Source organism: Odontesthes bonariensis, chromosome 17 (genome assembly GCF_027942865.1).
Source record: "Odontesthes bonariensis isolate fOdoBon6 chromosome 17, fOdoBon6.hap1, whole genome shotgun sequence".
In the NCBI taxonomy this organism is placed as follows: domain Eukaryota; kingdom Metazoa; phylum Chordata; class Actinopteri; order Atheriniformes; family Atherinopsidae; genus Odontesthes; species Odontesthes bonariensis.
In genome coordinates this window covers 25,150,556-25,163,562 of record NC_134522.1, presented here as the reverse complement: position 1 = coordinate 25,163,562, position 13,007 = coordinate 25,150,556, and the positions used below count along the sequence as shown (strand labels likewise).

The 13,007-nt window shown below is 40.5% G+C and overlaps 1 protein-coding gene across 1 annotated transcript; it reads right to left on the bottom strand.

Annotated features, from left to right (window-relative positions):
* Nucleotides 1-1,737: 1,737 nt before the first annotated feature.
* LOC142366304 (RING finger protein 145) lies at nucleotides 1,738-10,933 on the bottom strand. The gene is made up of 11 exons (XM_075448141.1): nucleotides 10,645-10,933; nucleotides 10,089-10,383; nucleotides 9,475-9,583; nucleotides 8,869-8,960; nucleotides 8,434-8,675; nucleotides 7,958-8,133; nucleotides 7,725-7,865; nucleotides 6,860-7,042; nucleotides 6,588-6,735; nucleotides 4,139-4,495; nucleotides 1,738-2,870 (listed from the first exon to the last, which is right to left on the bottom strand). Exons 2-11 carry the CDS (start codon nucleotides 10,255-10,257, stop codon nucleotides 1,986-1,988), a joined length of 2,502 nt encoding a protein of 833 aa, XP_075304256.1. The 5' UTR covers nucleotides 10,258-10,383; nucleotides 10,645-10,933; the 3' UTR covers nucleotides 1,738-1,985.
* Nucleotides 10,934-13,007: the final 2,074 nt, after the last annotated feature.

Here is a 13,007-nt window from a genome sequence, read left to right as displayed (position 1 = left end):
ACTTCTACTGTAGTACAAATATGGTCTGTACTCACAAAACGATGCATTTGGGAGTTTGTACATAGTCCAGGAGTTTATTATTGTCAACACAAGCCTGATAGCTTCTCTGCTGCTAAAGCTGCGTCGACGTCACTTCAGGGAGCTGGGAGCTTCAAAATAAGATGAGGGTTGATCTACTACTGTAGACAACAAAGTATATGCTATATTCTACATGATTTTTTATGAATTTTTATGTTGTAGAGTTGTGAATTTATTTTATCAATGGAGAAATTGAGCAGCCTTGCTTTGTTGCTTGTGTTGATAATAATAAACTCCTGGACTATGTACAAACTTCCAAATGCATCGTTTTGTGAGTACAGACCATATTTGTACTACTGTAGAAGTTTGGTGTCATGGCATGTGATTTTAGTGTGGTAATTTTGGAGATACTGCCAGGGTCCGTTAGCGCTTGTACTAACCTATTCGGGATAACTCGGTAACTCAGCTGATGTTCAGCCAAGATCGAAAAAACTTCGGGTGGGCTACTTGGCTGGATGTCACGGTTCAAATGACCCTAGGGTGAATCTACTCCGAACCATCACTTTAAGACATGGGGGGGACTTGAGAAACTTTTTCAAACCTCAAAGGGCGTGGGCGTGGGGACGCCTCAAAGTTTGATGACTCGCCATCACTCGCCACAAAAAAATGAAGTCGCTTATAACTCCCACATACATTATCCAATCTGTCCCAAACTGCATACGGTGAATGCTGGACCCAGCCTGAACGCGCACATATTATCATAGTGACATCCACCTATAGCGCCACCTGCTGGTGGTTGGAAACGTCTCTTTTTTTTCCCCCACACCTCGCATTTGATCGAACTCCTCCTACAGGGTATCGTGTGTGGGCGGAAAAAAATGGTTCAGTGGCGCCCCCTAGAAATTTTCAAAAACCCCTCCGCATTGGGGTTATTATGTGCTCGTACGTATGCAGAGGGTATCGTGCGTGTGGGCAGAGCTGCGCGACTACGGCGTCCAGCGCCTGCGCCAACGTGCGCACAGGCTCGGTACACTCAAGGCTGCTTGCAGCTTTAATTTAATTTTTTTTCCTCTGTGACATACCAGAATATGTATATGCCAAGAATATGAGATGTATGTCTAACCCTGTACTCTTACTCTGTAAGAATTCAATAAAAAAAATTTAAATGAGAAAAAAAAAAAAAAGATTGCTTGAATATCACTTCAGCCATAGTGTGCTCATATTATGCATGTGGCCAGTTTAGGTTAGGTTTATTTCTAGTTTTTTTTAAGAGCGCAAAAGGCTGTTATGCACAACATAACATAAGTCTCAGGTACGACAGTTCATTCACATCAACCCAGGTGCCGAAAATTTCAAGGATTTCAACTTGATTGTCTCAGTCTATGAACATGGGAGTAATGTTCCGTTTAGACAATATCTGCTACATTTTCAGCCTCACTGTGCAACTGTCGTATTTGTGTTATACTACGATATTAAGAAGGGGGAAAAAAAAGTACAAGTTCACGGCGGCGGTTTAACACTGGGAGACGGCGTTTGCGTGACAAAAACCCTGTTTATGAATAACAAAAACAGCTGCTGAAACCTTTAATTTTGCTCCAAAAGCTACTCCACATGAGAACTACAAGGTCAATGCCAGAAAAATGCAACTGAAATAGAGAAAATGGCACCTCTCTAAGTTGAAATCTTCAGTTGAAACCAGTATAATGGGATATGAGAATATTGCTTGATAGTTCACAATTTTTATTAATTATAATATTCTTTGTCTTTACAACTATAGAATGAGTCAACATAATTAAATCAGACATTCAGTCCTGGCCTTTTTTTTTTTGCTTATTTGGAGCACATTCATACAATGTCTGGTAAAAGATACTTGTTTAAATTGGTTCCCATACAGAAGGCAAGTGTGCTTAATCCCCCGTTACAGAGAATCACCCTTTTTCACCCTTCAAGGCACTGAAGCAGCGCAGTCAGTCAGTGCTGTCTGTGCTTTTGCCAGAATAAGTGGCATCTGAGGAGGACAGCTGGAGGACCTGCGAGACAGACGGAGTCTCCCTGAGCCTGTCCAAGTCTAAATATGTGCAGTTGTCATGAGGACTTTTAGGACAGTCATTGCAGTCTAGGAGTTTTGTTTTTTGACTACATGATTTGACAGATGTTTGGCTATCAACAAGCCTCATGCCACACGAGACAGCCACTTGATTTTTGTCAGTATCATTTGGCTCTGGTGAATCAAATGCCCTATCAGATGTCCCATCATAAATAGGATGGAAAGCAACAATGTTCTCGAGCCCTTCTAATTCAGAGTTGGACTGGCCCTCAGCTGTCTTCTCATTCACAGCTGTGGGAGCTGACGGCAGAGATGAGTCTATGCCATTCGCCTCACCTGGGCTGTGCGTGTCAGGAGAAGTTTTACCCAGTAGCACATGAGAGCTAAAGAGGCCCTCCGAAGACGCTGGCCCGACAAATCCAACAAAGTCTCCGCTGGAGCTGAAACGAAGACCTTGGGCAGCCTCGCTGTGAGGCTCGGCAGGCTGGGCTTCGTTGTCTCCATTCCAAAAGCTCTCCCTGATCTCCAGCTGCTCGGTGGAATCAAGAGTTGCGTCGTCGCTCTGTGTCTCCTCTGTCACGCTGTTGTCCAGACTCTCGTCTCCTTCTTGTGCAGCAAGATCCAGGCCTGCCTCTGTCTCCGGTGGAGCTGCCGGGGCATCGTCCGAAGCCATGTGTGGATCCTGCGGTGTCGGTCGGACTGTTTGGTGACACATGGGGCACGTTTCCTGCACATACAGCCACTTGCGGAGACAGTTGCCATGGAAGAAATGTCCACAGTATGTAATCACAGCGGAGCTCATTTCCTGTGAAGAGACACATATTTGGCTTGACAAAAATACTTACGACCAAGTGTTTGGCTTATTTTTGCACACTGTAATAAGCACTTTGTCTATTTGGTAATCATATTCCAAATGTTATTAGTGTTATTATTATTACTATGGCAGCAGTGTGGCAGGGAAAAAAGAAACTAAAACCTAGTTTGTGGCCAGTGTAATCGAAGTGGAGTCAAAACTTGATCAACAGGAATAACGTGCTTCAAAGGCACACAAATATCAAACATTCTGTATACTCAGCAGGATATGTCACATGTTCCCAGTTTGCATATGAAGCAGACACGGGCAGCACTAACAGTTGCCACATTTATAACGCCATACCTCTGTTCCCCATTTGACACTGAATCAGCTTTAGAAAGCGATTTTGATGGCAAACCACTTTTATAAACCATATTGCTTATGTGTGACACCCACCCCAGTAGTGTTAACATTCAGTTTTCATATGTAAGAAGAAGATGTTTGCTCTTTTTGAAAATTCCAAGAGGAGGGTCGGTGATGTATTTTCTCTGCTTTCTATTGGACTAATACTCTCCCTTCTTGTGTGCGACTTGTGACGTTTTCTGCGGGTCCCAATCCTGAAGATGAATATTCTAATATTCTAATTTGAATTAAGGTTGCGCCATCAAATTTCATATCTAATTATGACTTTGGCTTGCATCGATTATAAAAGCTATTAATCAACTAAGAAAAAATAATTACTGGACTATTTATTGTTTTGTGATGTAGCTTTTGCTTGTGCTTTAAATCCAGCAGACGACTCTCCTTCCCCTCCATAAAAGCCTAAACACACTTCCTGTAAGACTCGGGTATTTTTAGTTAAATTCACATTTATTCACTCAAGTTCAATAAAATCCACTGTTAAAAAGAAAGTTATATCTTAAAAGATGAAATTCATCTAGTAGAGCTCCAACTGACATAGAACCGATCACTTTGTCTTATAGCAAAAAAATTCTGCCATGGTTAGGTGCAACTAGATGAGTCGGGGACAAAAAATGAAATATACAAAAAAAAAAAAAAAAAAAGACAGTTTATTATGATACTAGAGCTGCTCTGAAACCAGTTCAAACAGTGCACACACCAGTGAATGCGTACCGCCTGTCCTTTGTCACTTTGTGCAAACACTCCGTGATCTTTATTAAAAGGTCAAAGGAGGGTTACAGCACATTGTTTAGTTGCTTCCCGTCCATAACTACACCTGATAAGCACTGCGGCGACCTACCCATGACTAAGTGACTGACCTGGAAGCAGATGGAGCAGACGTCGTTGAGTTGCTGCAACTTTTCGGCTGTGGCTCTGGGAAGGGAGTTGATCTTCTTAGCCGCTTCCTGTCTGAGCAGGAAGCTCCTCCAGCCGGACTGAGCTCTAAGCCAAACGTTGAAGTACGAGTGGATGATAATGACAGAAGCGCCCATCCAGCTCCACTCCCCAAACAGCGACTCCCAGGTGCCGTAAGCCACCACGCAGAGCGCCACCACAAACTCCAGCACCCTGCTGACAGCATTCACCCAGTAGATCACTTCATCGAGGCTCTCGATGGGGTCGCTGCGAAACAGCTCCACCATGAAGAGGAAGTAGATCAGCATAGTACCAGTCACCTAGAAAAAGAAAAGAAAATCGTCATTGTTTCCAAGAAGATTGTTTGCTATAAACAATATAGATTTAATTTTGACTATACATGTACTTATTGGTCAGATGATGTTGGGGTCATATTACGCATGATAGCGTTATGTAGAAAGGAAAAAACAGTGGAGCCATAACATTTACAACAGTAATGAAGCTTTTATTTAAAACATTACAACAATATTACTGGGCATGTATTGTTGTAATGTTTTAAATACTTGAACGCAGTTTTTCTAAAGATAATTGCTTTGTATATGGGATTATCGTCCATTGACTCTTTTGGGCTTTCACATGAGGGAGCATTCCAACAACCGGTAAGTGACATGCTGTTTATAAAGTTGTTTTGTAACGTCCCCATGCCAGTAATGTGAGAACCATGCATATGGTTTTGATGGTAAGGCTTGTGACTTTATTGTCAGATGGTTTATAAAGTGGTGTGACGTTTCTGCAGTGTGCAAGTTGTTGTTTTACGTGGAAGGGTTAGCGCTTGCCCCTTAGCCACCACGTATTAGCCTCGCATGACAGGCTGCGCAAACAGCGCAATCTCCGCAAAGGGAGCGCCGATTTGCACCTGTCTGTGTCCTACTGTCAGTATTTGACAACCTCTAGCAATGGGATTGCGCTTCAAATGCCCCGGAGTTCCCCTTTAATTTCTTTCTCTTTTTCTTGTCAACTGATGCAAACATATGCTTTAATATGTATGGCTTTATTGTAATCTTACATACTTTTTTTTGTTGTGGCTCTATAAGTTATCCAGTAAAATTCAAACGGAAACACAGTTGATCTACACAGTTCTTAAGGAAATATGGACAAACATTTTGAGCAAAGTGTACGTTTTTTATGGCCACTGGAGGGCACCAGATCCTCAACCGTTCCAATTTGACGCCGGTTTCAGTTCAGGGTACAGATGCGGCTTTATCACTGATTAAATAATTAAACTAGACATAAACCCCATCAGCACCACAGCCACTCACTCAGCTACATGCAACAGGTTCACACGAAGGTTGCCATTTCAGTTATAATCTTTCACTAAATAAAATGACACAGGAGTTTTTTGTCTTTTCAACCACTTAGAAAACAGATGTAAAAACTAAAAGGATATATTTCACAAAATCCTTATTACTTCAAACCATTAAAGTGGTAAATATACACTCTCCCACAGAAACTCACGTCCTCCAACATGCACGTGTAGTCGTCCCAGCTGCGTTACTTGGGAAGGAAATAGGAGGCGCACACAGGAAGAAAGCCTGCGTGCTCTTTTAAAGGATAAGACCGGTTTTTTGACATTGGGCCCTTGATTTCACATTATAGCATGATGTTCTACTCACCCCTGCTTGTTGTTTGTCATTTGGAGCTGTTCCGAAGATATTCGCGAGGCGTCTGGCTGCTCTCTTGAGATATTCGGCCATGAAACGGTTTCCTATGGGCAAGCTCATACAGGCACAAACTATGCTGTTTATAATTTATTAATTACTCTACACTAGAACTGATAACGTGGAGGTGCGTCGCTTACTTAAAAAAATCCGGGTTATTGTAATTTTGATTTTTTTGTCGTAAAGTGGGTGTTACTGACGTCATCGTCGTGCTACTGCCACAGGCAGTCCACAGACCTGCTGCCTATTTATTCATTCGGCTAAAATTCAAAATTAGTAACCCGGATTTTTTTAAGTAAGCGACGCACCTCCACGTTATCAGTGCTGGTGTAGAGTAATTAATAAATTATAAACAGCATAGTTTGTGCCTGTATAAGCTTGCCCATAGGAAACCGTTTCATGGCCGAATATCTCAAGAGAGCAGCCAGACGCCTCGCGAATATCTTCGGAACAGCTCCAAATGACAAACAACAAGCAGAGGTGAGTAGAACATCATGTTATAATGTGAAATCAAGGGCCCAATGTCAAAAAACCGGTCTTATCCTTTAATATTGTCATTATCAACTCTACATCTGCACCTGGCAAACACTTCTTTGCTGCTGTATAAATGTTCAAAATGTACTGTATTAACATGCGCACCAAGAGCAAACAGCTTAATCATTTTGGCATTTTAAAAGACAGACACTATCCTTACCTGAAGGGAGGTTAGCATGCAGCTAGACACCAGAATAAGAAGCCAAAAGTCCATGTGGAAGAAGTGGGAGATTTTATAAGCCATGAACACTGGGAAAACCAGCAGAAGCAGACACATGCTGAGGCCACGGAAGTGTTTCCACAGACTCCTGGATGAACAAAAGAGAGAAAAAGCCGTGATGGGAGAAGCCTTTTGAACACATTTACACCTTTCTGACTCAGCTTTATTTCCATCCAGAGAAACAACATTAAATTAATCGTTGTTGTCGTTACCGGTTCCGTGATGCACCCAGGGCAAGAATAACTGGATCCGTTATTTCAATCATCGACTGCAAAGTTGAAGTCACCACGATGAAGAGGATGATGCTGAGGAGGAAGGTGCGCTGCAGTGCCTGCATGTCTAACAGGCCCGTCTGAAGGGCGAGCAGGAGCAGAGTGACGCCCTCCGTCACACCTCTGACAACAAACACGAAAAACAGTTAATGACAATTGTACGAGTGCACTGGAATCTGATAACAGATTCTGTAAACAGATAACAGAATCTGATAATCTGAGAACACAAATTCTTCACCTATTGTACACTAAATTCTTGAAAAGCAACACCATGTCAACAACACGAAAGGCTGCAAGTTTTGTATTTAATTCTTGTCACTGCAAAAATGAACAAATCTAATATCTAAAAGACCTGCAAAAACATTTTTCTTTACATTTTCTTACTAAATCACTTTACATTTCAGACTCTGCTTAAATAAATCTAAGCTAATTGTGTGAATAAAGCCGTCCTTTCTAATTTTAACCCCTTTGTAAACAATATATTTTGGAGTGAAGTAAAATCATTATTACATCACAGCCCTTTTCAGAAGTGCACTACTTTCTGACAATCTGTTGGCAACTGAACATGTCGGGAACATGTTCAAATGATGTGCTGCTATGTTTTACATGACTACAGCGCGCTTCACATGCTAATATGAATTTTTATAGCAAACCCCCCCCCCCCCCCCCCTAAATTTAAACTCTTTATGTGTTATACCTCACTTGATGCACTGTCCACCCTCTCATGAATGTTAAAAATGACACAGTTGGTTATTCTACACCTGATAATAGAAAGTGGACAAAAAACAAGGTAACATCATCTCACCTGTGCATAACGTTCTCATTCTGAACAGCTGCGTAACCTCCAAGGTAGAATTTGCATAGGTCGAGAAGTCCGAGAGCCATATAGGACACCACAAAGGTCAGACCCAGAAGAGAGTACGGTGTGGCACAACATTCAGACACGCTGCAACGGTCCAGCCAAGAAAACACCAAATTAAAGACAAAATGGATACACGAGGAAGGAGTATGTTGACGAGACTAATATATTCATCACACCTTGTGAGAAGGAAGAACATGATGCCCTGATGTGTTACCGAGCCGCCAGCAGACATGATGTCTGAGCACAGCTGGACGATGAACAGAACAAACCAGAAGACACTGAAGAGCACTGGGACAGCAAACTGGTTCCACAGAGAGATTCCCACTGCCAAAAGTCTGTACAGCTCAATCACCTAAAGAACAGGAAGTGTTGTTTTGTTTTGCAGGGTGAAATATGGCGTGTACAACCAAGAGCAGAGATGTGATTTTTTTTTATCAATAATAAGAATTTGGGAAAATCACACTATAACTCAGTCAGAAGGAGCCAGAACACCGAAATATATGAACGATGAGGTGAGTTTAATCACAATTGTTTGAACAGAAACACCTGAAAACCCCTGAGCATTCAATTCCCTTTTAACTGAAAAATAGGAAGCTTGGAAGTATTCAATTAGTTTGTTTTTTCAGCTGAAAACCCTGTGAAAAAAAAGTACCTCAAGGTTAAACAGCTCGGAATAGGCTGCCCTTGTGAGGCGATATGGCACAAAGAGATTCGAGAGGAGGAACGTGGCGATGCCCACTCCAGTCAGGCCCATGGAGAAAGCGTTGACTGTTAACAGTGCGGCGTGAGGAGCAGCACAGAGTCGGGCCAGCAGGGGAAGCATATGTGCAGAGAATAACCACACCTTTCTGGTCTTCATCAGAAAGGCGCAGAGCGTGCTGAGAATAATCTGACCTGGGTAGAAAATTTTGAAAAAATAACAATGTACAACAATTAACAGTGTATCCAACCACTGTTCAACATGTCTGTGACTGCATGACACGATCACGAGAAGCTGGTTTTGGTTGCCACTTCAAAGGGTTTTTATAATATGACCGTGGAGCCAAACTGCTGAGTCGTTACATCTAAATTTGACTGTGGTACTCACTCGTCATTGCAGAGACAAATCTGTTGAAAGCCAAAGAATTTAGGTACACTGCTCCCTCGTATCTATACTGCAGCTCCTCCCGGATATAATCCCTGAAAAATGAACAGGAAAAAAATGGATTTATAAATGGATTTATACATATATATGAATTAAAAGAAAGAGTTAAAATAAAGATAAAATAAAATAAAACATTATGAGAATGGAAAAAATGGTTATTAACAGTACAAAAAATATAAAGGTGTTAAATAAGTGATTCATAAATAAACTGGTGAAACACACATATGATGCAGGAATGAATTTATTTCACAATATTACAGTAACTATTAACAAATAAAATAAAATTACTAGAGAAATTCATAAATCAGATTTAACAGTGCATTTAAGCCCACATAATGCGACTCCACATGAGGTAAATGTGATTATCGTTTATTTCAAATTTGAACACATTGGTGTAAAAGCATGTCGTTTATGCTGCAGAGTCTCAACCTAAATATTATCGTACTACTACTGCACGTACCCACTGTGATTGTTTTTGGGCAGGAGGCAAATCTGATCCTAACACAACAAATCTATAAGTATAGCAGCTGTAATAGTACAGACACTCACTTGGAAATCTGATGCCCCATGTATAGAAGGAGGACAACAAGGATATGGAGGTAGAGAGTCACAATGTGTCTCAACGGCAGAATCAACACCACCACATTTATCAGATGACCTGGAGGACAAAGAGGAACACTCATATTGTCATTTTATATTCACACAACTTAAACACAAGCTTCACATAGAAGTTGAATATAAACAAGATAAAATGATACCCAACACTTTTCCATGCCATTTTGAATATTCTAATAAATGGGCCTGTGACAGAGGCTTTATTCTCCGTTACATTCATTAACGCTGTCGCATGAAGGTAAAACTCCAGTTAAAGCTGACTCCCCAAAGGAAAGCAATGGTTGTCATGATTTCACAAGTCAAATCAATTTGCAATTGTGTTTTTTTCCTGAATTAATGAAAAGACATGCAGGCTGAATATACTACCACTGCAGCTCTTCAACACGGTTTTTGAAATGTAATTAAATTACATGACCACAAGCTGCAGTCTTATTTATAATATTTAAGAAAAGTGCAGTAACAGCATGAAGGGACCTAAATCCGGACCAAAAAAACTTGGACAAACTGGGAAATTATTTATTTTTCTACTCTTTCAGTTGCATACTCACCAAGGTAGTAAATGTTCCAGATGACATATTTGTATTTGAAGAGCATGTCCTCATTTTTAGCCTTGAGGTGCTCCGTCAAGCCTTCAATGTCACATTTATAAAGCAGGTCCAGAACCAGAATGCTGGGCACCCTAAGGGCAATGTTTGCCACTTCTTCCAGACGAGGCATCTCGATTGCCACCAAGTTTTTGGTCAGCACAGAGCTTGTGTGTCACATACTGGTTGCTAAATGTTTCACTGTACAGGTTACATACTCCTAGAAGCTCCGTTCCAATTCTACTCACCGTGCTGTCATCTAAAAAACACACACACAACAACAACAACAACAACAAAAACAACAACAACAACAATTAAACCTCCTGAAGAAGAACTCAGTGTATACTCTTTAGGTCGCTGAACTGTTATTTTAGCTGTGATATTCCGCTTTAGTGTTCCTTTAAACAGTGTTAAATGTTGGGGAAGTGAATAAGAGAATATAAAACAGTTTAAAAAGCGAAAAAGCTGCACGCAGCTGTTAGAGTGGCAAGAATATTCAAAGTAAAAGTGGTTTTCTTACTTCGCACAGTGGCAGACATCACAGTCGAGCAGCCATTTGCTAACCAACGCTAGTTGCTGCAGGTTAGCTTTCACAGCGACCATCCACATATTTTTCAGTGCTCTGCCGCAAAATATGAGCTTTTCTGTAACTTCCGCAACTTAAATATTTGTACATATAAGTGTCATGGACAAGGCGAAATTAAACCATAAAACTGGATTGATATGACGATAAGTAAATAGACTTCAAATACAATATTATGATTCCGAGCGCTTGAGTGGCCATTTCCTGTGTCAACGTCATGTCTAAATGCACCAATCAGCTTCAGGGATTTAAGATTTCAAAATAAAGTCAGCGGGACTGCTGGGGCTGCTACCACAATTGCTGTTACCGCTGTTTAATCTTGTAGCAACACCGACATACATTTTATTTTGCAATTTGTGGCAAAACAGTGCAACTCGTAAAAGTCCTGGTTGTCCCATTCCGTCCAGAAATCTTAAATGCACAAAATATCGCAGCATGTTCAATTTGAATATATTTAAGAGGTATACTAAAGGACGATATGTTATTATGTTACAAACAGTTATTCCTCTTCTTCATTTAATATATCTGCTAATAACTAATTCAACTAAATGTAACTAATACGTAATGCTTTTACACCATAGTGCCTTTAAAATATCCCTCTCGGGGAACCAAATGTGAACCTCCTCAACCACGCACTAACTAGGTTATAACTGGGCTCATACAGTGGGGAATAGTGCAGAAATAAAAGGTGTCTTCTATTTAAGGAGAAATTTCTCTAGAATAAAAAATAGAGTTTGATCAAAATGCAGTATTTGTACACATCAGTTCCATTGGCAGAAAAGGCAGATATTTTTGGTTAACACCATGCACCACGCACAGAAAATTGTAATCTGAATTCATGCATCTGTTGTTATTCATTTTTCGAAATGGTGTTTGTTGTTCCTAAAACCACAATCCATCGGTTGCAGAGGCCTGCCTGATTGGTTTCAGTCCCCAAACCTCTACATAACTGTTTTCTCCACCTAGGTTTTCTCATACGATCATCCTGTCTATGCATTATGAAGTTAAAGGTCAAGATCAAGCAATGAGAGACTCAAGACAAATCAAAGTGCAGATGCACTGCAACTTCTCATAAAAAGATGACTAATAACAGGAAAGTCCCTTTCCTGCTTGTGTTGCAGACAAGTTGCTCCCTTATCTTATCTGCAAGAGAAGGATGAAGCCTTCCTCTGTTGCATGTCATTTCTTTTACTTTAATAAATGATCATGAATCAGTGGTTAGATTTCTCAAACTCCAAATTCCAGATGTGAAGCAGATTTTTTCAGTGCATGTCTCACTGCCGTTCACAGACAGTAAAAACTTTGGCCACAGCAGATAATTGCTGTTTTTGAAAAATTTAACTCCTGCAGGCAGAAACACAATTTCATTTCTGAACCTTTGTCGTGTTCAAAAACTGTACAAGAACTGAAACTGACATATGGTCCTGTGTTAAAGACTTTTAGGTTTGCCGGATGTGTGTTATCTCTTGCATTTCACTGCCTCATTCTGTCACACTTTCCTTAAACTGAAACCACTGCATTTTATTCCTTTCTCTTTCTGAGTTGTTCTATGGACAAATTATTAATATTTAAACACTAATTTGGAGCAGCAGCCGGAACATTTCCAGTGAACATTATGGCAGATTATTTAATTTGTACAAGAGACTGAGAGGGTCATTAAACTACATTTCAGACCGATGAACATACACTGACCAAGATCTGGATAAACAAACCAAAACAGCCTCACTATTTATTTATTATGTTTATTACTGGGAACTCCTTCATGGGGTCTTCCGTTTTTACCTTTTAACATTTAAGATAAACCTGTATTACTCCAATAGTGGGGAATTTCACCCAGATGCTGACCTCGAGAGCATAACATGACACTGAGGAAAATTCATGACATTAAGTTGAAAAGGATGCATGCGTCTAATAATGTGACATGTGAACAGAAGCTGACAAGGTTTGTGTGCATTCTGTGAATGTGTTGGCCAAACTCTGTCGTTATGTTAACATCTTATTCCGCATGCTTGAAAAGGAGGCAAACATAAAGACTTGCAGCAGAATATTTGAGGATATATTGGATATGTTTTTAGAGGGTTAGCATTGTCTCAGCTGGTTTTTATTAGATGATTTGTTTTTGTTGTTTTGTTTTTTTGGGAGGGGGGACTGCGGAAGGAGTATGCTGCAGAGAGGAATTCTTTATAGACAGAGACCAGTCATGATTCAGAGACCAAACAAACTGAAGACATGTGAGAAACAGAAAGCCAGTCAGAGGAGGAGAAGGAAGACAATATAAATCATGAAAGATAATTACATAG

What these genes read in the sequence shown, in the direction of transcription:
- LOC142366304 (XM_075448141.1), bottom strand. Translation starts at nt 10,257, where the DNA reads ATGCCTCGTCTGGAAGAAGTGGCAAACATTGCCCTTAGGGTGCCCAGC. An exon ending in CTGGGTGCATCACGGAACCG is followed by an intron (nt 6,736 to 6,859) that starts GTAACGACAACA and finishes TTGTTCATCCAG; the next exon opens with GAGTCTGTGGAAACACTTCC. An exon ending in GCATGCTAACCTCCCTTCAG is followed by an intron (nt 4,496 to 6,587) that starts GTAAGGATAGTG and finishes TTCTTTTTCTAG; the next exon opens with GTGACTGGTACTATGCTGAT.